General features: G+C 39.4%; 2 protein-coding genes across 2 annotated transcripts; one reads left to right on the forward strand and one right to left on the reverse strand.

Annotated features, from left to right (window-relative positions):
• Window positions 1-2235: 2235 nt before the first annotated feature.
• Window positions 2236-11239, forward strand: LOC123762696 (uncharacterized). Its single transcript, XM_045749389.2, has 5 exons — window positions 2236-2743; window positions 4500-5140; window positions 5561-5681; window positions 8921-9033; window positions 9184-11239. Exons 1-5 carry the CDS (start codon window positions 2656-2658, stop codon window positions 9478-9480), a joined length of 1260 nt encoding a protein of 419 aa, XP_045605345.1. The 5' UTR covers window positions 2236-2655; the 3' UTR covers window positions 9481-11239.
• A 2397-nt stretch (window positions 11240-13636) lies between these two features.
• On the reverse strand, window positions 13637-27283 carry LOC123762701 (zinc finger protein 84). The gene is made up of 2 exons (XM_045749402.2): window positions 27152-27283; window positions 13637-18519 (listed from the first exon to the last, which is right to left on the reverse strand). The coding sequence occupies exon 2, from the start codon at window positions 17882-17884 to the stop codon at window positions 16658-16660; it is 1227 nt and encodes a 408-aa protein (XP_045605358.1). The 5' UTR covers window positions 17885-18519; window positions 27152-27283; the 3' UTR covers window positions 13637-16657.
• Window positions 27284-27831: the final 548 nt, after the last annotated feature.

Raw genomic sequence — 27831 nt, forward strand, 5'->3', positions numbered from 1 at the left:
GTGGGTAAATTAAAGTAAATATTTATGTCTACCATAAAATTTATTTTTCGTTTTCTTTCTTAAATAAATGAAGAAGATGTACGTAAATAAACCTCATACCCACCCTTAAGATATTTATTCAGGTAAAGGTACATACATTGAAAATGAGTTACAAACATAATGTTGGATTAATAAATAGAGCTAGTACATACAATGCCTGAAGCCACTAATACGCACAGCTAGGTGAGGTGAGTACAGCGTTTCGGGCAAACACCCGAAAAACGTTAAGCTAAACGTTTCGTTAAGAAAAAAACGAAAGAATCTGCAGCCAGAGAAAAATATTAATACAAGAACTTCAACAAAACCTTCTAGATTTGAGGCAAAGTTAAATCTTCACTAGTTATATAATTCATATTCATCTTCATAGTTTCCTACCTTGTTGCTTTAAAATTGCCCTGTATCTAGTGCTACCCAATCTCCCAATCTTTATGTACCTAATCCAAACAACTTTACCATTGTGATCATTGCTGTCTTTTTATATGTGCTATCAATTTGCTGTATGGTGCCTATTAATCTTGTTTAAATTACCAATCAAGCTGTCAATGCAATTAATCAGAGCTACCAATGTGCTTTAATATACCTACTAATCTCTCTCATCTCATTTTTTTTCTTGCACCTCAGGAAGGAGTGCTCAACCCTACGTTATTCGATGTGTTGATGCATAGACTGGTAGCTGACATATCTATACAACTTGATAAGCAGTCCATCCTCCTAGGGTTTTCCAACGTAGAGAAACTGTCGTACTAGCGTGCCCTCTCCTAACCTTCCCGAGGACCCAAAACAGAAAACGTAACAGTATGTCAGTTTTGCCAGCCGGAACCATTTTCTAGTACGACGATTTTTGACGTATACTCTACTTAGGTAGAGTATACGTCAAAATGCGACGTTCTATTAGGAGGACGGGTTGCGATGAGGCTGTCATCTGCGCCATTGTAAAATGTGGTAACCGGCAACAGACTGTGCTTGATATGCTTGCAAATTGATATATTAAATGTCGGTTTATCGTTTCTACAGAAAAAAACTTGACCTTATGCCCCAAAAAACAACAGTCCCCTGGTTTTTTTAAGGTAATGAACAGCGGCATTAAAAATACCTCCGTAAGAATATTAAGTGATATTGCAAGCGAATTACACCTTAGGCTTAAAGAAAGACTAAAACCTCTAATAACACTAGAAAACACACTGGTATTAATGTTAAATATGCTAGATTGTTCCATATAATATTCATTGGGTCCCCTTGTAGACTTGATGTCCTGCATCTTATCAATCTCCTCAGCACGAAATTAGGAGTTTCAGGAGTCGAAACTCCCAATTTCAATTTCTTTCTTTATAAAACACCCATACCCATCCCTTGGGCGGTGGTGGAAGGGGTTCCAGAGGCACATAATGGGTTCAGGAACTGATCCCCATAGTTCGTTTAGGTAAGCAAGTGACAATCTTTTGAAGCAAATTACACAATTGTTAATGTTAAATACACATGTACATATATATACAATAATTTACGCACATACATACAGATATCAATAAACTTTTAATATCACAATTGATTCAACAAGAGGGTCTTAACAATCACTATACAAGGCACTGTACATCTATAGTGAGTCACGAAGTTACTAGTCTTGCTCCACACCCACCCAACTAGGTGGGCCACCATATGTGACCTTTACACACGAGCTTCTGTGCAAAGATAATGAGAGGTCCAGCATCACTAGTACTACGTAAGAGACAGACTGACTGGTGCTGTTTGCAGGCGAGAAACTGTAAAGTACTGTAATTAGATTAATAACATGACCACAATTTTGAGGCAATTGAGAACCGTAACTAGTTCACCACAAATGTAAATGGTTCAGCTTAAAAGAAACATATTGCGGGTCCAGTCCTAAACCCATTATGTGGCTGTGACTATTCTGCCACCGCCCACAGGATGGTTATAATAAATCAGTTTAACTAACGAGGCTATTGTCCTGTGGTCACTCTTTTAATTAATGTAAAGACAAGCGGTGCTAAACCCGGCTTACTTAACGCCGCAGGTATTGTCCACAGTAGTTCCTGAAACAAATTTCATCTACTTACTTGAAATACTAGAGTTAAAATTTTCTGTAAAAGTTACCTAAATCTTAAAATAATTAATAAAAGTTTGCATACTTCAGTAGTTATTGTTTTTAGTCATTAATGCTACAGAGGGACGTGAGGGCTGTTATCCACACTGGCGCGTTATCTAGCAACTTCCGGATGAGCTCCAAATAACGCTCAGATTGTCAGATATGGAATGTATTTCTTCCTACCTCTGGTTGTGAGAATGTTACATGTGAAGCGGCCCCAGGTGGCCAGGAGCATGTGTTGACGCAGCTCCTTTCAGATTCACATTCTCTTAGGTTCTTATTAATGCTCAGACGTGAGTCCTGGCTATTACAGTAACGCATGATCTACCTAGTAAATAGTAATGCAGGTCATCTTGACTAGTAAGTGACGTAGGAGTTTCCACGTACAAAGTGACGAAGGTTCTTGGTAAAATGAGAGGCTGGTCCTACTACTACAGTGCCGGAGGATCTTCCTAGTAAATAGTGACGCGGGTCCTTGATAGCACAGTTACGAGGATCATTGGTAGTACGGTGAGATGATGAGGACGTCTACCACACCCCTGCTCTTCCTCCAGACACTGCTGTCGTCCACGATCCTTGTAGCAACGTTCGAGATTCAGCATGGTAAACATTTAATCTAACCTCTTGTGAAGTTTATATACAAATATTTCTAACAGTTTGTTTTACAAAATGTGTAGCCTATATAGGGAGCCGGTCGGCCGAGCGGACAGCACACTGGACTTAGTGATCCTGTGGTCCTGGGTTCAATCCCAGGTGCCGGCGAGAAACATTGGGCAGAGTTTCTTTCACCCTATGCCCCTGTTACCTAGCAGTAAAATAGGTACCTGGGTGTTAGTCAGCTGTCACGGGCTGCTTCCTGGGGGTGGAGGCCTGGTCGAGGGGACACTAAAGCCCCGAAATCATCTCAAGATAACCTCAAGATATAGCCTAAGTGAACATAAACATTGTAAAAATAAGGGTGATATGTGTGGCGCAAGATGCCAGGACGACGTAACATGCTTTGAAAGTCAGTTACAAATTTAGTGAACCAATTTAACACTTGTTCAAGAGGATCGAGAAATGTATTTGGCACTTGTATACTTACTCTGGAGCAGAGGTGGGCAACCAAAAAAAAGGTTCCCCCCCCTAGTCATGGCTGTGGCCATTCGACAATATTTTTGATAATATATATATATAGTAAATTTTCGCTAATATTTATTTCAGAATTCATGATATTTCAATATCAAATATATACACAACGCCTGAAGTTAACAGAAAACAGTATATTATTACATATAATATATATATAATATATATTTTATATATATATATATATATACACACACACACACTAGATAGGGTACCAGCAGTGCCCGGGTCTTTATTTCCCTCCCTCCCATTCTCTCTCTCCCCAATTCCCGTTCTTTCCTAGTAGGCAAAATTATCGACGTTGAATCAATGTTATCGACGCTGAATCAACGTTATCAACATTGAATCGATGCTATCGACGTTAACCCCATACCCAGAGAATTGTAGGTTATAGTGGAAATCCAAAGATATGCAATCTCCTCACCCCTTCTCTTTTTCATATATTGACGGGATATTTCTTGACCAGTTTTCTAGTTGAATTTTGAACGTGTTCTTACATCAATGGCTTCGTCAGTTAGCTATTCCAGTTTTGTTGCTCTGCTAGAAAATAAAACACTGATAAACCCAACCAGTTAAGCGAACCTTCTCTCTGCAGCTTAATGTACCCACCTTCTATGTTTTTACCAACAAGATTAATCAGCGGCATCTGAGAATTCCAGACTCCAAATTCGCCTGCTATTTTCAGACTTCAGGTCGGCACTAGATTAGCGTGCTGTACAACCCAATTTCCCAAAATTATAATGCAAGATTAAATCATGATTTGTAGGGTCTGATTATCATATATTTTGGCATTTTGGGTAACCGATATAATTTTTAAGAATTCCTTTTTTCCCTTTTCCTTTAAGAATGAAAGAAACCGCAGGATTATTATTATTATTATATAAGATAGGTTCATTTGATACCCCACCGAACTCATGCATATTATTTATTATATATACATAATCTTCGCTTGAAACAATCTAGTGATCCCACGTCTATTTTGTTACCCGTTAATTTATTCCATAAATAAGCTACCCCAATTCCCAAACTAATGTTTATTCATGTGTTTACTGAATTTAAACATTTGTAATTTGTATATTATTTCGTGTTGATATTTTTAACACATTATCCATTTTCATACGTCAATCATACTATGCTTTTCTACAACTTAATCTCTCTTGATAGGGAAGGTTTTTATTTCCTGGTGGTGCTAATATTTTTTACTTAAAAATGGTGTCTATCGGTTCTTCAGATTGTTTGGTGCTGAATAACATAGAGACCAACATAACGTTCGACACATTCGAGTTCCTCAGCCTGGCTCGTCCTGAGGAACATACTGTGACAGCATACATCTTCTGTGAAGACACTAACAAGTATGATTACCTGAACCTGACTCCCAGCAACGTTTCACTACTTAGGTATCGATCTAATAACCAGGAAGACTTCATTACGCCCACCCCTGTGGAAGTGATCGGCTGGACAAGGTTCCGCTTAGGCTTTATGAATAACCTTACTCTACATGATGACAACAATCTGAATTGGCTGCATGACCCCAGCCCGATTGATTGTACTGTATCAAAACTTTCCATAAAAAATGGTAACTTCACTCGACAGTGTTCACCAAACACTCCCGTGTGGAGAATTGAAGGCAGTCAAGTTGTGGATGTACTTATGAACACTGATGCAGCTGATTTGGAGAAGCGTATAAATTTGACTTTGTTTTCCATGAAGAACCACAAGCCATTCTTCAACGTGTGCGGGGCGGAGTTCCAGCTTGGTCTGCGCGAAGGGTCTATGGTGATGGCGTCGGACGAGGCTGCTGATGCATTGCCTCCTGGGCGCCGGTACCTCGCCCTCACCATTCTCTCCCAAGACTCCCACACACTGCTCAAGGTAAACGATCTTCACGTGTGTTTATATCACTGAATACTGTAAGCTATACATAGCTATTATATGAAAACACATAAGAGAATTTGAGGTTTCACTATACAGTAACTGCTAAGGAACGTACATACAGGAACATTGCTAAGTTACTGAAGGAAAGAATTATATATCTTGTGAATATTTTGTGCACACGTGACTTAGTAGTAGCCAATATTATTAAACAGCTCGGTCAACAGTAAATACTTTTGTCGTTGAATATGATACATATGTTGTTATACTTGGTGAAGCATCATTCGACTGGTAATGTGTAGCAGCAAACAAAATTAAACATGAATATAATTTGGTTTAATTAGAGCTAACCTTTGTGCGATACTAAAATTATAATTATAGTTGCATAAAGATGTAGTAGAGACCATATTTGTGTTGCAGGTTGAGAGTGAAGGCGACGAGCTGTTGACGACCAAGGTAGCATGCTATCCCAGCAAGGTGAGGGTGAGGGGTCGTAATTCTGACAGCTTCCTGCTGGTGGAGCATCTTCACATACCCACACGTAAGTCATTCTTGGAAGGTGAAGCGTAAGTCAGTTTTATTTTCAATTTACACATTACAGAACACTGGAGTGCGAGACTTTCGTAAATGATGAGGAGCATCTAATGTGTTTTTAATCACTATATTTCATGTTCTCCACAGGTTGCGTGTAGTGGGCATAGTTGTCGAATGGGTGACCGTCATTCACGGAAAGAGGAAAGAGTTTATGGGAAATTAGCATGGGTTAGAACTGAAGGTAAATTAGTGACCGGTAGGAAGTTGTGGGCGACACCATGTGGTTAATCCCATGGCATAATCTATCCCATGTTACACGGGATAGTTAAATAATTGACAGGACAGAATGTAGATGGGTGATCAATAGGAAATGGGGAAGAAGGGCAGGTAGGTGAATAGTGTGTGCTGTCCATACATACAGTTCTCGGTTCTGAACATATATCTTTTTTATACTAGTGTGTTCTGCCCTTTGAGTGTCAGTGATTGCTTTTTGTCAGTTTCCCGAAATAGTGAGGCTTTTACGAGAGTGGAATGCCTAGGTTCAACTCAATTTTAACTTTAGCTGCCATGTCCGTATGGACATTACGCTTGACAACACCTATGTGAGATGGTATTCATACAAATGCGTTTCTGAAACTCATGATCTGTGTATTATGTTATTTCTAATGGATGTTACAATATTCCTAGTATCTGGGAAAGAGCGATGGAAGAGGGGAGAGGAAGAAGGGAGATGATGGAAGGAAAAGGGGATATGGGTAGAGACCCGAGCACAACTGGGTACCTCCAGTTATTTATAAAGGAATCGATAGTGTCAGGTGATGCTGCTTTGAGAAGTACTGGATTCTTGTTATTCTTTTTGCTGATAGGCGTGTATGACACTTGTAATTCAGGGTACATAAATAGTGGAATATCATTAGCTGGTAATAGGAATACAGTATTAAATTTCATGAAGTTGGTAGCACTTCTACTCAACCAGTTCGCATACAGGTTGCCCGCTGCGTTGGCAACACTTTCTTGACTGCAAACAGCGCTAATTATAATATATAATAATAATAATTTTATTTAGGTAAGGTACATACATAAAGAGATTTTACAAAGTAATTAATTATTAGACAATTAATTTGTCTCTTAAGTAGTACAGGTGACGTTTGATCTCTCATGACTTTTCCACAGAAAGTCGTGTTCAGCTACACATTTCTTTCACACGTGTATGGTTGTTTCAGCTTCTCCCTCATGTTGAAAATTCGTGTGTATCTGTGGAGCTCCCAAGATTTATTCTCATGTGTTCATTTAGAATTTAGAATTAAATAGAATTATTTAGCATTCAACCTAGTACTGGGGAGAGTTCTGAGGAGTCAGGTATGGCAGTCAACTAGGAACCTAATGTACATAGTGTAGAACACAAGTATATTTGACACGAGAAGGAATACCCGGCCGCACCTGGAACTTTTCCCACCCATTCCCCTCGCCCTTCTCAGATTATTAATTTGTTTTTCTATTAAACAATTTGGGTACATCTGCATTTGTGCAGCTACCCTAGACTATATGAAGGGGAATACAGTATCAAAAACTAGCTACGTGATGCTAAATATTCCTATCAAACAGAAGCATCAGTAATGAGATACAGTAATGCATCAGTAGTTTGCAATGGCAAACTCTGGATGTAATATGGGGATATCATCAAGAACACAAAAGTGAATAAGGTAACAGCGATACTGCAATGTCCCCATCTCACAGGTTGGTTAGCCATACAAGGCCATGTGATCAGTAGCCTGCACTAGCAAATTTTGGGTGCATTAATAGGATATCCTCAAGAACAATTAAATAATTACTAAGCAACAAAGCATTAAAAATGCTAAACAACTCTATGGAAAACATAGGCATATTTCAGTAATTATCAAAGAAGGCATCGAGGAAGCACATTTTAGATTTGACTCCATGAAGGTCACATTGTGTCTATAAATGCCAATATTTTTTAAAGCACTTCATTTGGGCCGACCCCGACTGGCCTGTGACACTCCCCTCCCCCACATACTTCACGTGTGAAAATTTTGGCGAGACTAGCCCAATTTTCTAACTATTGGGCTAGGATACAATACTAACTACCGTCTGGTATCCAACCTCGGACAGACGTATAAACATACATCTTATTGATATAAATTAGGAGAATATGCTTACCGGCAAGCGCTTTTGTCAATTTTAATCTGTCTTTAAACCTAAGCTGTAATTCACTTACAATTTCGCTGTTAATATTCCAGCGCATCCTCCTGCTTCGATAGTACTTACAGTAACGATGTGGACCATCGTTACTATATATTGCCTTAATGGACAATTAGAAAATATAATTTGGTACTATTGAAATTGGACAAACAAGGGGAAAGACGAGGGAAAAGAGTGGCTTAGCAATGAGATAACATTAATGACAGAGTATGAAAAGAAAAAAGAAAAATACAGCAGGAAGAAATTGTCAAATGTACAATCATAATACGTATTAATAATTCAAAAACATTCAAGGGCATATGGTATTCCTGCGCTTGTCAAGCAAAAGTTAATTATAAATTAAAAAATAAAACTTTTTTCCTTTATACCATAACATTATCACCTTCATATAATTTTTGTGAATGTTCCAATTACATAAGAAATCACCTATAAGAGGAATTTTGTTCTTACCCTGGGCATGACTGTCCGAAATGTTATTATCTATAATGTCGAGCTACGTACGTATCCTGCAGGCAAATGGGATTCAACTGTTGAACGGGAACTGGTAATTTTGTTTAATAATAATTTAGACTTAAAAGTTAAAAAAGGATTGTGCTGACTAGTGATATTCAGCGGGGTACAAATTATTTATTAACATACTTATACTAAAAGCCACTAGCATGCATAGCGTTTCGGATAGGTTGTTAATCCTAATTTTCCCTAGAATACGATCCGCCAAATCGTTTAACAACCAGGTATCCATTCATTGCTGGGTGAACAGAGGCGTACAGTTAAAGACTGGCGCCTAGTCAATCCTTCCCGGTCAGGATACAAACCCAGGCCAAACGCTCGTGAAGCGAATGTATTACCACTGTGCCACGGGGATACTGTAATACAAAGATAACTATAGAACAATACCTATCAAGTTACAGCCTCGCTCCTGTGCCAGGTAAGTCTACTAAGGGCTCACCATAGCCTGTGCTACTTGGAACGTTTTGTTCAGAGTTGCTGAATCTTAAAAACTACATTACCTATTTGGTTGGACAGGTGAAGAGAAGGAGCTCTGGTGTGTCTCGAGGAGCGTGGCGGTGGGCACGTCGATAACAGCCGGGGTTACCATCCTCCTCCTCGCCCTCATGACGTTCTTCGTCATATACAAGGTATGGGTTTTTCTATTACACTTTTCCAACACACACACACACACACTATAGTATGTTAAGAAGTGAAAATCCAGAAAATAAAACTAGTCTCCTACATTAGCTATTTTATAAACAGTAAACATAACTAAATCTCAATTCCTCCTTTTCCAGTATGGGCGCGAAAAGACCATCAACCGCCACATCCCGCCAAGACCAATAATGACCTTGACCTCGATGCCTTCTTATGTGGAGCCCATTGAGCCCACCAAGACAGCCACACTTGAGAGAGAGACAAAGGCCAAGGATCGCATTAACACACCCAGCCCCGAACACTTGTACGAGGAGATAGACGAGAGTAACATTAAAGCGGACCCGCACCACCACTACACCAATGAACACAACAGTACCGGGTCTGACGTCAGCCACAGTTCATTTCGTTCTTCAACTTCCTCTCCAGATATTAGTTAAATATATATGAATTTAATTGGAAAGACGTATATATTGACCTGTAGAGACAAGCACAATTAGCTTGGGAAGATTACAAAAAAAAAAAAAAAAAAAAGTGGGGCACGCCGCACCCCACCCCGTATGGAGCCCCACATTTTACGTCTCTTCCTACTGCGTAATTTTAGTTTTTTGTGCTTCACCCATTTATAACATTTACGCTACAAGTTAATGTTCACTTTATTCATGTACAATCTTGTCTTGCTTATTCATTTTGTGTTACTTTACTGATTGTTTACTACTTTCAATTATTAAAAAAATCCATATATTGTTTCGCTCGACATCAGCAATATAATGAGATGAATGTTCCAATTTTCTTCAAAGACCGAGCCTTGATCTCTTCGGCTTGAGGACATTTCCATGTCTTTAATGGTTGTAACACACATGATTTTGGGCGAGTATATTCAGAGTATGATAGTTCTTATGTATATTTAATATAGTACGGTTACAACAGTTGGATATTTGAAATGGTATGACGTGTTGGCTGAGTCATATAGGACGTAATGCTGAAGGTGACCGGAGGCTAAGACCATTGTGTGAGGCCTGGAAAGGATAGCTGGAATGAAGCCGAGAGCAGAACTTGAGCGAGGTCGGAGATGGAGATCGAATGAAGCCGAGAGATTGTATGCTCCGTAGTAAGGCTTGTAGCATCTGGTGTGGAAGTTGAACTAGACTGGCGATGCTACTGATTGATTGATTGATGACTAAGCCACCACAAGTGGTGGAACGGGCATGAGTAGCCCGTAGGTGGTAGATATTTGGAATGAATGTGGTCTTTAGTCGTGTAACATCTTGAAGTTGACTGATTGATGAAGATTAAGCCACCCACAAGAGGTGACATAACTAGCCCGCAGGATCTTGAAGTGTCTGGGCCTGTCTTTAGCCCGCGGGCGACGCTGATTGATTGATGAAGCCACCCGAGAGGGCCGTTTGATGAAGATTAAGCCACCCAAAAGGTGGCACGGGCACGAATAGCCCGTAAGTGGTGGCCCTTTTGAGTCATTACCAGTATCAAGAGCTGATACTGGAGATCTGTGGAGGTGCGAGTGCACCCTGCGTGACGGGAGATGTCTCCCGTGCCGAGAGGGCCGTCTCCGGCCGTCTTATGCATGAATTCACCTGACCTTGTATTGGACCCAGTTTGCTTTTTACTTGGCAGGATGGTCATCATTTGGTCTGATGGTAAGCTTGCTGGTTACTTTCAGCTGTTCTAAGTGATGTATAGAAACCTTCGGGATTTGTTACAGACGCTATTCATGTTAGTGGTTTCACAAAAATGTACCACACAATGTATGTAATTTCACAACCAATTGTATCTTATTGTATATAAGGCAGTGGAAGCCTCCACTATTAGAAAGTGCTGGACGACGAGCCTGGGTCACAAAAAGATTTACGAACCCACGTCTGACAACCAGTGTACAGCCCCAAGAGTCCAATATCCTACAGAGGCCCTTTCTTGGGATATCCAAAACACTTACAGGTTGTTGCAAAACTTAATTTTACAAATGGACAAATCATAACCTTACTTTACATTTAATATAATTTCTCTAGCTCAATTTAATCCATGGAATGTGCTATACTGACTTGTGCCCATACACAAACAAATATTATTCTATCGGTGATCTTCTGAACCATTAGAGCTACTAGCCTAGAGGAACTGCTACACCTGCAATCCTCACAGCTGTGTGGTATAGTGTCCTCTGGTGATCTCGCCAGTTTTTTTCTGGAAATGAAGTCAAATGGTATTTTGAGGAACTACAGTAGTTTTGTGTAATATGAAGTACTATACTTATTATGTAATTGGAAATAAAATATTTTTATTGATTTTATACAATTTACCTTGAGCACAGCCTGTATTAATTTTATTTCTTATGGTTGGTTTATCATTTCCCATCATGTGATAAAACAGTTTTTGGGTTAATAACAAAAATGAGTATATACAGAGGTCACCACGGGACACGCTGGCAGGGGCACGCACTGGGACATGCTGGTAGGGGTACGTCATGGGACACGCTGGCAGGGGCACACCATGGGACATGCTGGCAGGGGTACGCACTGGGACACGCTGGCAGGGGCACGCACTGGGACACGCTGGCAGGGGCACGCCATGGGACATGCTGGAAGGGGTACACCATGGGACATGCTGGGAGAGGGACACCATGGGACACGCTGGCAGGGGGCATACCATGGAGCATGCTGGCAGGGGGACACCATGGGACATGCTGGGAGAGGGACACCATGGGACATGCTGGCAGAGGGACACCATGGGACATGCTGGCAGACACCCAGGCACACACACTGACATTAATCATCCACTTCACTTCCTGCTGGCTATCTCTTCATCTTCTTGCATATTGAACATTTTTATTCTTATTCTTCAAAGAGAATATTTCAGTCCTATTAATACTACAACTTGCAAAAAAATAAATAAATAATCATAATAATTACAGACCTCCTACATTTTCTGATAACTGGTATCTTCAACACTGACACAACCACTATGATAGACCAGGACGGACTGAAACGTCACTTTCATATCACGTGTGGGTTGTTTCAGTCACGTTGCTGTGTTCATTGGAATCAAGCAGAAAATAGGCAAGACAAATGGGGGATTATCCTAAATCATAATCACTATAATGAGAGTCTCGAGGTATGGGAAAATTTAATTGAGAGGGAAGTTGAGCTGGTGGAGGCCACAATGCAAGTGGTGGTGGTGGAGGGGGGGAAGAGAGAATTATTAGGGGAAAGTGCCAAGCTATTATGACTATTTAGCACTTGGAAGGGGTCAGGATAAGGATATTTGGGACGGGAGAAAGGGAGGGATCGAATTCTAGGTGGGAAAACAACACGAGGCATTGAAGATGGAACTAAGGAAAAGTATTGGAGGGAGTAGGAGAGCTTAAACTAAAATCACTTCATTTGCATCAGATGGATCAAACACAGGTGGGAAGGGCATGGAGGGGTAAAGAAATTGGGTTTCCTCTTGTTGGTACCTGAGGAACGTTTAATATGTAAGCAGATTTATAGAGCTGATGTAGCCAATTACATCTATAAGTGTTTCAGTGTGAGGGGGAACATCGAGTGTGGATATTGGCTAACACCGCAAAAGAAGGAAAAGAAGGGTTTGCCAATCCTTGCAGAACTGTATGCCAGTTTGACACCTAAAAATTACAAAACAGGAAGAAGTGTTAAGCCTCGAAATCATCATAAGATAACCACAAGGTAAGGTACATTAAAATCAGTATGATTACTGTACCCCTAAACTAATGTTATATTTATTTACAATACAGTAACTAATCCACTGTGTGCCCAATGAGCTCAAGATATTCTGGAAATCTGATTAATTAAATATGGATTTTTTGTATTCAATGATATAAATTACTCATTTATAGAGAAAGTACCCATTTATTGTTATTGCAATATAAATTATCTTATTTTTTTCACTTACACTTTACTGTAATATGACATCATGGAATGTAAGAAACACGATGCATGGTTTTTGTAGGGTTCTAGCCATTTATAACTACACTATAGCTTAAATATAAGATATGTACCCACCGAGATTATTAACCCTTTGGCTGCAAGTTAACATTTGACTGCACATCCATTTGTTATATTTGCACTCATTTTTTGTACTGCACTTTTAACAATAAAAATAGCAGTATCTTTTTTTCAAATCAACCATTTAAATTCCTTAAAAAATATTTTAGACAGTTAAAAAAATAACTTGAGTCTTCATATTAAAATAGGAAAATAGCCCATGTAACTTCATACTTAACATTTTCCTACAACATAAAAAAAGGTGAATTTGGTGTATCTTGGGTGAAAAATACAACCAAAATCTTTACTTTTATAACAATAAGTTGGGGTGACCATGTTTTGGATATGGTGGATAGGCTCCTGCTTCCAAAAGTATTTGTCCTACAACCAAGAGGTGGCAGAAATCCTTAATGTACGATTTGCTTGGATTTAGCTCCACACGTTTTATATGTTGAATTTGTTTGGTGTAACTTTCATTTAATTCTAAAGATATCTGTTATAAGCCTTAGTTGTTTACATTTGTTATCGAGTACAAATTCGTATTAGAGGCATGCTTCCGGACAGTTATCAAACACATTACTGTATTTCAATTATTTTTACTATAGGAATACAATATTTTCTCCTATAAATATATACTGTATAGTAAAATAATGTCATTGTCATACTATTACCAGTACAGTATAGTCATATTACGATAGACTATTAATAAATATATCATCTAAGACTCGAGTAAACATTAAAAATGTACAACTAATGAAACTTTACCCCTGTGAAGGGTAAAGGTGTTTATTTTGTCGTGAAATTAATAACATTAATGTGGATGAGTAATAAATATCCTATGAATGCCACAGGGAAGAGAAAACATATTTGTATTCCCTATTCAGCATGGTAAAGCATGTCTACAAAGAAAACCTTTCATATATTTTAAACAAATACAGTATACGTACAGTAAAGAAAATAGAAGTATGAAGAAAAACTGCATATAAAAAAGCAACTTTCAGTTTCTCTGGAAAGGCTTACTTTATGCTATAAATGAAGCTTAAATTTGTATATATCATTATTCTTATTGTCTTGAAATTTTTTACTTTTAAGATGTATAGTATTTTTGATGCAGTAAATATTTTATATAAATATTGTTTAAGTACCATAATTTGCTTAGATCTACATGCTAAATATTCTTTCCCCCTGTCAAAACATGCCTCTTAACTATCCAGAGCCAACCTCTAAATTTGTCATCGGCACCAATTTACACACCCTCGGTTAAATATTACTAGCTCAAAGGTTTACTAACCTACAATCCATGGTCCCATGGAACACCAACTGGCAGGAGACAAACAGAAAAAAAAGAAAAGGGGGGAAGGGGGAAATCCGGAAATTTTTTTGAACTATGGCTAGAGCAAAAAGCTCAAAAGTGAACCTGCAAGAGCCCAACAGGGCAGGAAGAGGGTGGCCGTATATCAATACGAGGAATGTTAAGTCTCTGTAAAATGCAATTGAGAAAATGTATGGAAGCCAAATCAACCCAACTGATAATATAAATCAGACAAAAAATTATAACATGGATGTGGGAAACTGTAAACCCAAACAAGCAGGCCTGCCAGGTGCGAGGAAAGCTTCTTGGCAGAACATTCCAAACACTTGTTAGTGAAATGGTATGCGTAGCCATGAACAAGACCAAATAAGTGCATCCTTGGTGAAAGCACAAAGCCCTAATACACACAAGAAGGCCCAGGTGCAATGACAACATAAGCACACACTGAAGAACAGGTCCCCATCATGCATTACAGAGAAGTGAGATGATAAAGGAACATCAATGATCTTGTAGAGGAAAAATCCAAACCCACCAGAGCAGGTATTCTTGCACGGCAGGGGGAAAACACAAGCTGACTAACAAGGAGGGAAATCTTGGCTCACAATCAGAGCGAAATAGCTAGGTCACTCACATAATAACAAAGCAATGGCTTTCAATGTAACTAGCATTCCAGGGATAGTCAACACTACTTGGCTTAAGTGACAAGAGGAACCGTATCCTCCATATTGCAACCAGGCAAGTGAGGATGGGGGTGAGGGATGGGGGTGAGGGAGGAACATGTTCAGGGTGTTTACAAAGAAGCAATGCTCATTTGTCTCATTACCCCCCAGGGTACCTAATTTGCTTATTTTATTGTGCTCATGCCTTTCAGCTGTTTTTCCTCAGAGTTTTAGGTTGATCTCTCATCCCCTCAGAGTGAGAGCCAGGTTCTGATATTAGTTACTGATAGACATAGTTGGGTCTTCAAGGCCTTGGCCTCCCCAAGATTTTACTAGACTCAGCACTTGGCTACAGAAAGCTATTGATGGAACCTTTCCAGAAACAATACTTTTCCAAATTTGTCATTAATCATTAAAGCACTCATAATGGTGAGTTTTTGAAGAACTAATTATTCCAGACATCTAGATACTGTCTAGTGCATGTGGTAATGTCTTTCTCTATCGCTGCCAAACGATTACAGCTACATGGCTCAAACTTCTACTTTGAACAAATATTACATGATGTTTAAACAATTTTTTATTGTTTGTTTAAACAATTTTTTAAATTAATTTTTTCGTTTCAATTAAAAAAAATTATTTTTTTTTTAACTATTTCAATAAAAAAATTGTGAAGGATTGATCCCACTTATTATAGCAAAAGGGTTATACTATCTATCTATCTCTCTCTCTCTCTATTATATATATATATATATATATATATATATATATATATATATATATATATATATATATATATATATATATATATATATATGCAATGGGAGACTGACTGCTACCTTTATACATAAAGACCATTTCCAAGACAAATATAAACTAATTACTTCATCCTGAAAGTCATGTGTAAAAAATACAAACTACAATAGTAGTTATTCTGGGCAAGATACATTTGTGCACCATGCTGCTTTGAATACTAACAATTGCTAGAGGCAACCCATATATTAAACATACTAAAACTTTTCACAGAAAAGTGAACAATGTGACTAAAAATGGTAAATTCTAATAAATACTAGAAATCCCAAACTAGATGGCATATAGTATCCGACAATCTAGATACATGGAGATCATAAGAGCTCACTTTGGCCTTTGACAAAATGACCTAATAATAATGGAATAAAACTGCAATCGAGAAAGTTTTTTTTTTTAACCAGTATTCAATACAGATAAAAATAAGGTGTTGACCATACCGTATTGACAAGACCACTGCAAAGTGTAAAAGCAGGTGCAACACTGCAGTGTCGTCCTGCTCCCCTTATAATTTGGGTAGCTTTAAATCAAAATTATTTATTTACTTGATGCAAATGATCATATTCCTGGTTTATATTACAAACTTTTTTGCAATTATTCTTACACTTGTAACAGATTTGTTAATAAATTTCCAGTTAGAAGAATACAGTGTAAATACCAGTCAATTACTTAAATAAATAAAATTTTCGGTTGTAGATGCATACTTATAATATTTGGCACCACCTTTAAGTTTAAGGTGTTTAACATGGAGTTTTTCATACCATTTTGTTAAGTTTCATTAGACTGAAATGTTTAAGTTAATGAAATTAATGATTGTAAATGAACATCACTTTTCTTCAGCATGGGATTGCATATGTTTCTTGAGTGAGTTTTTCTGGACAAACTTTTTTTCGCACACAGAACATTCAAAGGGTTTTTCACCAGTATGAGTTCGTATATGTTTACTAACATTGCTTTTGTGTGTATAACATTTCCCACATAATGGGCACTCAAATGGTTTTTCCCCACTATGTACAACCTTGTGTGCCTTTAGATCACTGTTTCGAGCAAATGGTTTTCCACAATCTTTACATTCAAATTGTTTTTCTCCAGTGTGAATTAACATATGTGTAGTCAAGTGGCCTTTCTGAGTAAACACTTTTCCACACTCGGTACACTTGAATGGCTTCTGCCCAGTATGAATGAAAATGTGCTTTTCAAGCGAACCTTTGTGTGTGAAACTTTTCCCACACAATCGACACTCGTATTCTTTTTCTTTAGTGTGACTAAGCATGTGAGATTTTATCTGACCTTTATGCACAAATGCCTTGCCACATATTGGACATTCTAGCGATTTCTCTGTACAGTGTGTGAAGACATGCTTGCTCAAGGTGCTTTTCTGTGCAAAACTTTTCCCACATATAGAACATGCAAAAGATTTTTCTCCTGCATGATTTTTCATGTGCACCTTCAAATTACTATTGCGAGCAAATGACTTTCCACACAAAGAGCATTCAAAAGGCTTCTCTCCCGAGTGAGTCTGCATGTGTCTTTTAAGCGAACCTTTTTGTCCAAATGCTGTTCCACATAAGGCACATTCATATGCCCTCTCTCCTGTGTGAACCACCATGTGCATATTTCGTTCACCAATACGTGCAAATGCTTTCCCACATTCAGAACATTCAAATGGCTTGCCCCCAGTGTGAGAATAGAAGTGCTTTGCAAGTGTACCTTTCTGAGTAAATCCTTTATCACATAAAGAACATTGAAATGGTTTTTCTCCAGTATGAATAAGCATATGTTCTTTACAGTTGCTCTCTCTCGAAAACAACTTACCACATATAGGACAACCAAATGGTTTTTCACCTGTATGAGTTTGAAAGTGTCTCTTCAGGGAGCCTTTCTGTGAAAACACCTTTTCACACAAAGTGCATTGAAATGACTTATCTGTAGGATCATTTAATAAAAGAGTACTAGGATCACACTGCTGTTCAAACACATTTTCACATATTGAATTCTCCAGGTCTTCCTGTCCTGGTGGAACAGCACAAGAGTCTTGAGGTAATTCTTCCATTTTAGCTTTTAAGTTTACTTATATTCAAATGCAAAGTTCTTCCCACTAATTCCACACTAATAATTATTTTGTTCATTAATTTAATTAGGAATCTTCCCCACTTTAAGAATTTAATGACATACATCCAAATTTTTTGCTTCTTTCATCAAACTGGTTCGTATCATGATATATCTTATACAATTTTGATAGAATCTATAAATTTTCATTATACAAATAAAACTTATTGAACCATACTTTTTTTACACAAGTTACTGCTGTATTATTCATTTTACGAGTGTCAGTGAACTTTTTTTTTTCCTTTAGCATAAGACATGCATGTAATCAGCAAGTTTTGGCTGCCTGAGTTTTTCTACTTAGATATTATCATCATTATACACTTGCAAAAATCTCACACGCAGATATATATTGTGCTCTAATTAATATAACTTTTTATACATTTTAGCAACAAATTACATTTTATATTGAAGCACATTTCTATATAAATGGTATTTCATCAAAATGCCATCACAGGCAATAGTTCGTTTCTATTAATTTCTTTGCTTGATGCAAGTCTTGAAAGAGTTAATTCAAATTCCACATTACAATTTTTCTTCATTCTTTTGTCAGGTTCCGCCCACTTATTTCCACCTTGGTTCCTGTGGACAAAGACTTGTGTTAATAAGAAGTCTTACTTTTGAGTCAAAGCGGTACGAATTTTCTGTATTTTTTAAATTGTTCTCTTTCTTACACAAGTACAGTACAATATACAATAAAGAATGGCACACAAAACATGCTTAAGTTAGTCTTAAAATTTTTTGGCATACCTGTAATAGATACCATATCAATGTATTTTGTTGCAACTTTTGGATGGAAGTTTATCCAAAAGTATAAAAATGTATACCTTCTGTATTGTAAATTATGTATTTTATCAATATAGTATAATAGAACTTTTAATTTTTTTTTACAGTACTTTTCAAATTGGAATCTATGGAGTGAAAGTATTTACCAAAAGAATGTGCTTAGACTGGAAGGTTATTGGGACCAGTCTATGGCACGAACAATACACACACCTAGATATCATTCAAGACACCAAAATTAGAGCAAAACAACACAAGATGAATGATGTCAAATGTATCATTCATTGAGGGGTATGGTAATTGTCAAGAAAAAGCACTAAGCCATTGCAACTACACAGCACTTGGAAGGGATGAGGATAAGGATCAGGAATGGGATGGTGGGAAGGATGGTGCTCAATCACTTGGACGGTCAGGGATTGAATGCAGACCTGCACAAAGCGAGACCGTTGTTCCACCATCCTGCCCAAGTAGGACAAATAACTAAAGAGGAACATTGGAAAGCAAGTTACAATCATCGTGAACATCAGGCCATGTTACGAAGTGTGTGACTGGAAGAAAGACAATGCAATTCTGGCAGCAAGGAGTAGGTCTATGTTCCATTAAGTGCCCAGAAGTTAATCAAGTGTGGTCACATATTTAATCTAGCCAGAGACATTTCCCACTTCCTGTTATGGTGGCAAGAGGAAGGACATGCAAATACAGTGGGTCATATTTAATACATCACTACGTAATATAATATTCACGATACTTAGTGTTAAGTATTCTCATTCATTCATTCTCTCTCTCTCTCCCCAATAGTTTTAGATTTCATTATGAATGACTGGGTAGAAATCAGAGTAAGGAATGTTTTGGGGAGGTGGGAAGAGGCACGAACAGCTTCTTTAGCAGCTGCATCCGCTAGGTCATTAGAGGTAACACCAATATTGCTGGAGACCAAGCCTAACCTAATCTAATCTTATCTCAACTGTCTTATATTTGCTATAGCTGAGGACAGCAAGAGCTGGACATCATCACAAAACTAAAAAAAAAAAAAAAAAAAAACATGCAGAATTGCATAAAATTCTTCTGTGAGAATGCATCTCTCTGGGGGAAAGCAGTCCAAGATTTTAAAGCTACCCACAAACAAAATACTGTACATGACTGAACCCCCAGCATTTTTAAGGACTTTATAAGTTATACAAGGACAATGAAAACAAATATTAAGACAAATATATTTATGCTTCTGTTTAGCAATATGGGATAATAAATACACACTTACAATAAATCAGCATTATGTAAAAAAAATTATATATATATATATATATATATTATATAATATATATATATCCATAAAAATATCCACAAATTAAATTGTACCTCATAACTATTAAAATCTCATTACAAGTTAAATTTTTTAGAGAATTTCAGTACCTTATATTTAACAAATATAAATCTCTAAACCTCATCCTTTGTCAGTGAAGGTTAAATTCTTTTCCAATTTTTAATATATAGAGTCGACATTAGTTAACTAAATTACATATGATCCAGGATAATCCTCTAATTATATCATGAACAATACACAAAACGTAATATAGGGTACAACCAATCTTATCTAACCTTATTGTTAAGAAACTAAGTTATTTATTGTGATAAGATTAATCAATTACATTAGTATCATCATGGATATAGCACATACAGGCTATTATAATTAAAAACAAAAACAAAAACTGCATCGAATGTAATGAAATAAGAACTCCAGTGGCTCGCTGAAGCTATCGCGCTGAGATAGCTCCCCACCACTTGTAAGAGTCCTCTTTGGCCTACTGGGGACCAACACCAGAATCTGCATTTTCCCCTAACAAAGGTGCAGAGAGTAGGGGAATACTTACTGATACTCATCAGGAAAGCATCCAGAAATTCAGCGATGCTTTACACACACACATGCAAAGTTCATAGAAAACAAAGCACTGAAACAACAAAACGACTTCACAAACAACTCGGCTGAAACAATTGGTTCACTTAAAAACCCATTAGTACCTATAGCCACTACAAGGTGATCTAGAGAACTGGCCCACAGACTACTTCAATGGTTACTAAGATGCCAATGGACAACCAACAAACCAGGAAGGTGGGGAGTAAGGGAACTACTTGGGGATCTATCAGAAAGCCTTTTCATTACATTCATCACTTGGGTTTCTGGGAGGAGTCCCCTTGATGGTTTGTTAAAGCTAACTATCCACAGAGAAACGGAAAAAATATAAGACTTACCAGGGAGGAGGGGGGGGGGGGGACAGCAGGTACTATTCTGAAGAAGAGACCATGGGCTGGGAACCCAGCCCAGTGCCACACACTACCAACTGGGCTGGGCCCAGGAACATTAATAAAATACTTGGCCACCAAGACCCAGTTAGACCTCCAAAACCCCCAAGCCCAAACATCAGCTCATGACATGTTAGAGAAGACTGCTGCTAATATAGAGTCCATAAGAATATCATGGGACCAAGGGGTAGACCATAGCTGGATAGATTTGATGAGGCTGCAAACAACCTGAGAAATGTGAGTCTTAGAAGAAGGGCATACGGGAAACAGGATTAACCAACACGGCATTTACCAAGTCAGAACTGGTGGCACAAAAGCAAGGTAAAGTAAGGTGATTATGAAGAAAAAGTACTATGCCAATATGACTATATAGCACTGGACATGAGGAGAGGTGAGGGGTGGGGGGGCAGAAGAAGAAACGATGTCCATCCACTTGTATCATTGAGGATTGAACCTTGACCTTGAATGATAAAGACTGTCGCTGTACCAACCAGTCTGAGAAAATGGCACGAGGCAATGGCGAAGTGCCAGACCAACTAAGCATCAAGCATCTAAGGATCCCTCCACAAACCAGTTGTTCATTCTTTGGCAGGTGAAGAAACAGCCTACCAGGGGCCAAAAAGAACAGAACCTTTGACTCCTAAGAAGAGTGTGAAGCTCTCCAACCCTGTTGCCAGTGGCAAGAACTAAAAAAAGAACAGTTTAGAGAAAAATATCCCTTGACCGTAGGAACAATTGTGAACTGAGGAGAAGAAAGACCAACACCTTGACAAGAGACAAAGATGGTTCAGGAGGAGCATGAACCAGCTGGAGGTGGAACGCACAAAGACAGCTTGCGGAATAACACAGAAGCTGTATCAACATAGAACGCAAGCAGCAGTGGCTCTGCTAATGCTGAACGATAAGAGCAACAGTATTGGGCATAACATGCCGCTTTAAAAACAACCACAACAAGGATAGGACAGTACTACATGAATGGACACTGAAGAAAAATGACAGATAGAAAGAGGTGAAATGAGCACTATGCAACTTCACACTGCTACCACAAAGAGATGCAGGTGGGATACCAAGAACCCAGCCTGGCAATAAGTCTAAGAAACTCCAGACATGTGAAACATAGGAGAAAGTTGAAGAGGTGAGGTGTATCTCTGGGCCAATTTGCTGACAGAGGTGGAGCCACGAAAAAACACCTGGGTTCAGATACTAGGCCAGAAGAGCTGGAAACCAAGGCTGAGCCAAACATTTGCAGGGCCTGCCACATAACCACACACCCATACACTGTGTTGTACACCCAAAGTAATGCCCCAACCATCTACCCTGGGAAGCCAGGTGAATGTTGGTCATGATGCCCCAACACCAGAGATGATGCATTGCTGGATTATACCTGGATAATGTTCTGGGAGTTGTTCTACTCCCTAAGCCCAGCCCAGGGCCAGGCTTGACTTAAGAGAGCTTGGTCCAACAGGCTGTTGCTTGGAGTAGCCCACAGGCCCACATATCTACTACAACTCAGTTGGTCTGGCACTTCTTGCAGAAAGGTGTCCAGTTTTTTCTTGAAACTTCCACTTTTGTTCCCACAATCTGTGAACATCGAGTGACGGGGGAAGGATGGTGCCACATAACCGAACCCTAAAATGACTGAAGTGGAAGCAAGTGAAGCAAGAGACGACAAAGGGTGGGCAGGGCTGAACCCAGAGATTCCAGCAGTGGCAAAAACAGGCATAACCAAGAGCCAGTACAGCACCTGGAGCCAAAGCCTGCCCAGGAGAACACCACAAAGGTGAAAATTCCAGCGCCCACACAACCACCTGACGAGTCACCTACAGTCAATCCTACATCAGACGATGATGACATTGCAAGTAGAGCAGAGCTGCACAAGGCAGGGACAAATACACTGACCAAGAGTCCAAAATGAGGCCCAGTCAAGTTGGAACCTAGGACAGAACTGACAGACTTCCACCAGTTCACCAAGACCCCAAACCTTGCGAGTTGGGAAAGACTCGGATCCTTGGCTAACTGACATTAACGACTTGGGGCCCAAACCAGCCATTCATCAAGACAGACCAATACATGAACCCCTAATAAATGTAGCCAAGTCAAGATTACCCCTGTCAACCTGCTACTGTAAAGGGAATCCAGATTCAAGCCAAAGGGCAGAACCTCGAAGCTGGACACCCCACAACGAAACCTAACCAGTTCCATAACCTTGGATGAATCGGGATGTGCCAGTACGCATCTTTGAAGTTCATGTGTACCATCCAAAAATCTGCCTGTAAGACCATGCAAACTTGAGCCCAGGTGATCACACTGAACATCAAAGAACAAAGCTGTTCAAACGCAACAGATCGAGTCCGTATCGTAGATCAGCAGAGTCCCACTTTGAGATCAGGAACAACACACCACCCGAAGGGATGAGGTCCTTTTGATCACGCCCAAGTTCAACCATGTTGCAATCACCTAGCACAGCTATGGGGAGGAGGTATGGTAATTTAATAATAATTTAATAATAAGTCTCCTGCTCTCTGCACCTCTGTATGTGGAGGCGTCAGGTTCTGGCATGGTTCCCGGTAGGCCAAACAGGGCTGACCCAGTAGTGGGGAGCCATCTTGGCAAGATGGCTTCAGGGAGCTACCAAGGGGCTCTAAGAAAATTTGGTACCAACTAAATATCCACCATTAAAAACTATGATATCCCCCAAATAACAATACTGTATACAGTAATGAGAATGTTTACATTGATATCAATTAATATACAGTAGAATACATATCAAAGTACAGTGGTACCTCGGAATGCGATTGTCCCTGTATGCGAGGTTTTCGGAAGGCGAGCAGTATTTACTCCAAAAATTTGTCTCAGAAGGCGAGGGTTACTTCGGGACGCGAGTTTGTTGATACGCGTACAGGCCGACCTAGCGCGTGGTGGTTCGGCGATCGTCACCCCTCCGCCCCGCCGCCCCTCAGTTTACCATTGTCTCGCGCTCAGTGACTACCCCCACATCAATTCTTCTCGCGGATTTTCAGTGTTTTGTTGGATTTTTGGTGATTTGTCTATACAATTTGTTATTATATATCTCACCATGGGTCCCAAGAAAGTCAGTGGTAAGGATAAAGGCCAGAAAGCTCATGTGAGGATGACAATAGAGGAGAAACAAGAGATCATTCGGAAGCATGAGAACGGTACACATGTTGTTGAACTTTGTAGGCAGTACAACAAAGCCACATCAACAATATGCACTATACTTAAGAAGAAAAATAAGATTATGGGTGCTAAAGTGGCAAAAGGAGTAAGAACATTAACGACACAAAGACCACAAATACTTGAAGAAGTGGAAAAGTTGTTATTAATTTGGATACACGACAAGGAGTTGAGGGGTGATAGTGTTTCGGAGGCCATTATTTGTGAGAAAGCCAGGGTGTTGCACGAAGACCTTCTAAAGAATACCCCTGCAACGAGTGATGCAGATAAGAAAGAGTTTAAGGCAAGCAGGGGCTGGTTTGAAAAATTTAGAAAGAGAAGTGGTATCCATAGTGTTACAAGGCATGGGGTTATGTGATGTGATTATGGAAGGGGACTCCCCTTCCAAACAGTAACTCCTCTCCTCCTCCCCCCTCCTCATCATCTTCCATACGCCTACAGCACTTGACAGCAAGGTAAGTAATAACTGGAACACAGTTTTGTAGGTTTATTTAGATGAATTAGGTAAATTAGGTATAAAAATTTAGTTTGATGTGGGGTTTTTGGGGTAGTCAGGAACGGATTAATTCATTTCCCTTTATTTCTTATGGGGAAATTAACTTCGGAATGCGAGTTTTCGGAAGGCGAGGCGTCTCCAGGAACGGATTAAACTCTTATTCTGAGGTATGCCTGTAGTGTTAAAACATTGGTAAAATACAGAACAGGGAAACTCACTCAAATTGTTCCTATACCCCTTCTGCTGCACACGTCTTAATTGCAAATGATAAAACATGCTTTGTTAATTAAAATTGATATCAAACTTACAAAATGTACATACAATATACCCGTATATATATTTAAAACATACATTTTTAACCCAAAATAGACCCATAAAATGTATGAAACCGAAATTGAAGTGTTACTATGAAAAGGGAAAAGGAAGCAATGGAAAACAAGAAGACAGGACATCCATCATCTTATGGAAGAACCTGGCTAGCTCAAAGAGCCCTTGACAAGTCACCAATGCAAGTTTAACATAAAACCCAAAACCTCAACAGAAGAGGTTCTGCCAAAGTTGAATGGTAGGTGGCAACAGCATTCAGCATCATCTTCCTTTCTACAAATGTGGAGATTAAGACCACTGAACAAATCCACAGGAGCCTTGATGAGGGTTCAAACCTATGCACAATGTTCCCAGACATGCTCTAGTCAACTGTACTACAACATGGTAAAAGAACTGCAACCTGGAGTGCTATTGTACCCACAAGGGTTCCGAGGCTTCAGTGGAAGCATGTCGGGGGACAGGAAGCCAGAGTATATTCATAGATGTTAGGCTTATATCGAGCCCCCCCCCCCACCCCCAGGTTGAATTACTGACCCTGCCCAGGATGCAACCCCACAACAAGCTGACTAACTCCTGAGTATCTACTCACTGCCAGTTGAGCAGAGGCATTAGGTGAAAGGAAATGTGCATTGACCATTTTGACCATTTCTTTCAATTGTTAAAACCTCCCTATCGAATATTGAGCCTGGCCCCAGGCCGAGCTCGGGAGTAGAAGAACTCCCGAAACCCTCTTCAAGTATGCTTCATAGCGTTAGGTTAGAGTGCAGTATGTTAGCTTATGACAGATTTAACTCATTGGTGACCTGTCTTGTGTCATACATGTATCTATTCTTTCCAATTCACCGTGCTTTTAATAATAAATTGCAGGATCTGTGTGAGGTCAGAAGAACTCCCGGTTGCAATTCTTTTTACCATGTCGTAGCACAGTCGCTTAAGGTGTGTCTGGGATCCTCTCGGACGTACGTTCGAACCCTCATCACAGCCTTTGTGGATTTGTTCATTTGATGCATCACGTTATTGTGATTTCTGTGCAAATATAACCTATTCTACTGTAACATATTAACCCCAGTCGAGTTCGTTCTCGACTCACAACCGGGAATTCTGGGTTTGAATCCCTGGCAAGACACAAATGGTTGAGTGCGTTTCCTATCACCTAATGAGACTGTTCACCAAGCAGTAAATAGGTACCCTGGCTTATTGTATGGGTTACATCCTGGGGAGAGTAAGTAATTTGACCTTGGGGAGAACCTTGATATAAGCCTAATATGTATATATACACACTGGCTGCCTGTCCCCCCAGACACCGATTTATTATTAAAAGCACAGTGAACTGGAAAGGTTATTTAATTATTTATTTATTTATTTATATACAAGAAGGTACATTGGGGGTTAAGAGAGTACATAGAAATGATGTTGATTTTACATTCTTGTAAAGCCACTAGCACGCATAACGTTTCAGGCAAATAGATATAACACAAGACAGGTCACCAATGAGTTTTAAATCTGTCATAAGTTAACATAATGCACCCTAACCTAAAACTGGAAGCATACTTGAAGAGGGTTTTGGGTGTTCTACTCCCGAGCCCGGCCCCACTATATTCAATAAGGATGATTTAACAATTGCAGAATTTTGTCAAAATTATCCAAATTTGGAGAATTTTGTTCGAACCAAAACAAAAGGTTCGAACCCTCATCACGGCCCTTGTGGATTTGTTCAGGTTATATTTGGTGTATGAATCTGCCTCAACGCGACAAGATCTGGGACTAAGGTCGGACACTTAAGGTTGGTGAGGTCACCTTGGGGTTGGGGCTGGCAGGGTGAAGGGCAACACCTGACACCATTAAATATAAGACCTTGCACAAAATATTGATGCACCTAAACTATATTCTCACTAGAGCGTTAAAAAGAGGGTAAACATTTAATACAATAACGCCATCATTGCAGTGAGTGTACAAGCAAACTATCAAGAAAGGTTACGATCAAACCAGACATAATCAACACTAAACAAGAGACTGAAAGTTAGACATACACCTTTAACCTCATTAACACGTGACCCAGGAGACAGGGCTCACTCCTCACACATCCACCAAATGTTAGCGAGTTGCGCTCCTCACCTGTGATGACTGACTCGGCCCAAATGAGGTAAAGATAGAGAGGAAGAGACCAGAGGAGACGCATCCCGTCCGGCGCCTCACCCGCCGTCAGGCAGACTACACCACAGTCTAAAAAGATCCCCAAAGGTGACCGATCGCGTCACTGTGACGTCGTACACCTCATACAGAGTATATATGTATAAAAATAACTTTATGTTTGTTAAGCTAGGTTTAGTAAGGATATGATAGCATAGGTTACGTTAACTCAAGTTAACTTTTAGGATTTTTTTTTTGAAAGCGCAGTGATGACGTAAAACGATATATTTTTGGGCCCTTTTTGAACCCCCATGCCCATACCTCCCTCACTCAGGGAATTGGATTTTTTCCTATCTTTCATTTTTATTACCAGACAAAAGCATCTTTTTAAATTACTGTACACGGTAGTTCTAGTTTTGCGCCTGTACCGTAATTTTGAATCATAATAGCAAGATATATTTTGTAGCGTATAACTTATATTATTTACTAGGCATTGGCACACTTTCTCTTTTGGCGGAAGTGACATTCTCCGGCCACCGAGAGCCTGAAGCTACTATTGTCCTCTAGTCAGGAACTGGTCCAGTGGCATAGGACCAGACCACCGGCGCTGGACTGGTGAAGCAGCGCGGGATCAGCCCAGCACTGCTTCAGCGGCGCCGGGTACC

This window comes from Procambarus clarkii, chromosome 5, assembly GCF_040958095.1.
Source record: "Procambarus clarkii isolate CNS0578487 chromosome 5, FALCON_Pclarkii_2.0, whole genome shotgun sequence".
NCBI lineage: Eukaryota > Metazoa > Arthropoda > Malacostraca > Decapoda > Cambaridae > Procambarus > Procambarus clarkii.

Bases quoted from the DNA above. Each gene is read 5' to 3' on its own strand.
- LOC123762696 (XM_045749389.2), top strand. From the start codon at position 2,656: ATGATGAGGACGTCTACCACACCCCTGCTCTTCCTCCAGACACTGCTG. The intron at 2,744-4,499 runs GTAAACATTTAA...TCGGTTCTTCAG, and splicing joins AACGTTCGAGATTCAGCATG to ATTGTTTGGTGCTGAATAAC. The intron at 5,141-5,560 runs GTAAACGATCTT...TTTGTGTTGCAG, and splicing joins ACTCCCACACACTGCTCAAG to GTTGAGAGTGAAGGCGACGA.
- LOC123762701 (XM_045749402.2), bottom strand. From the start codon at position 17,884: ATGGAAGAATTACCTCAAGACTCTTGTGCTGTTCCACCAGGACAGGAA.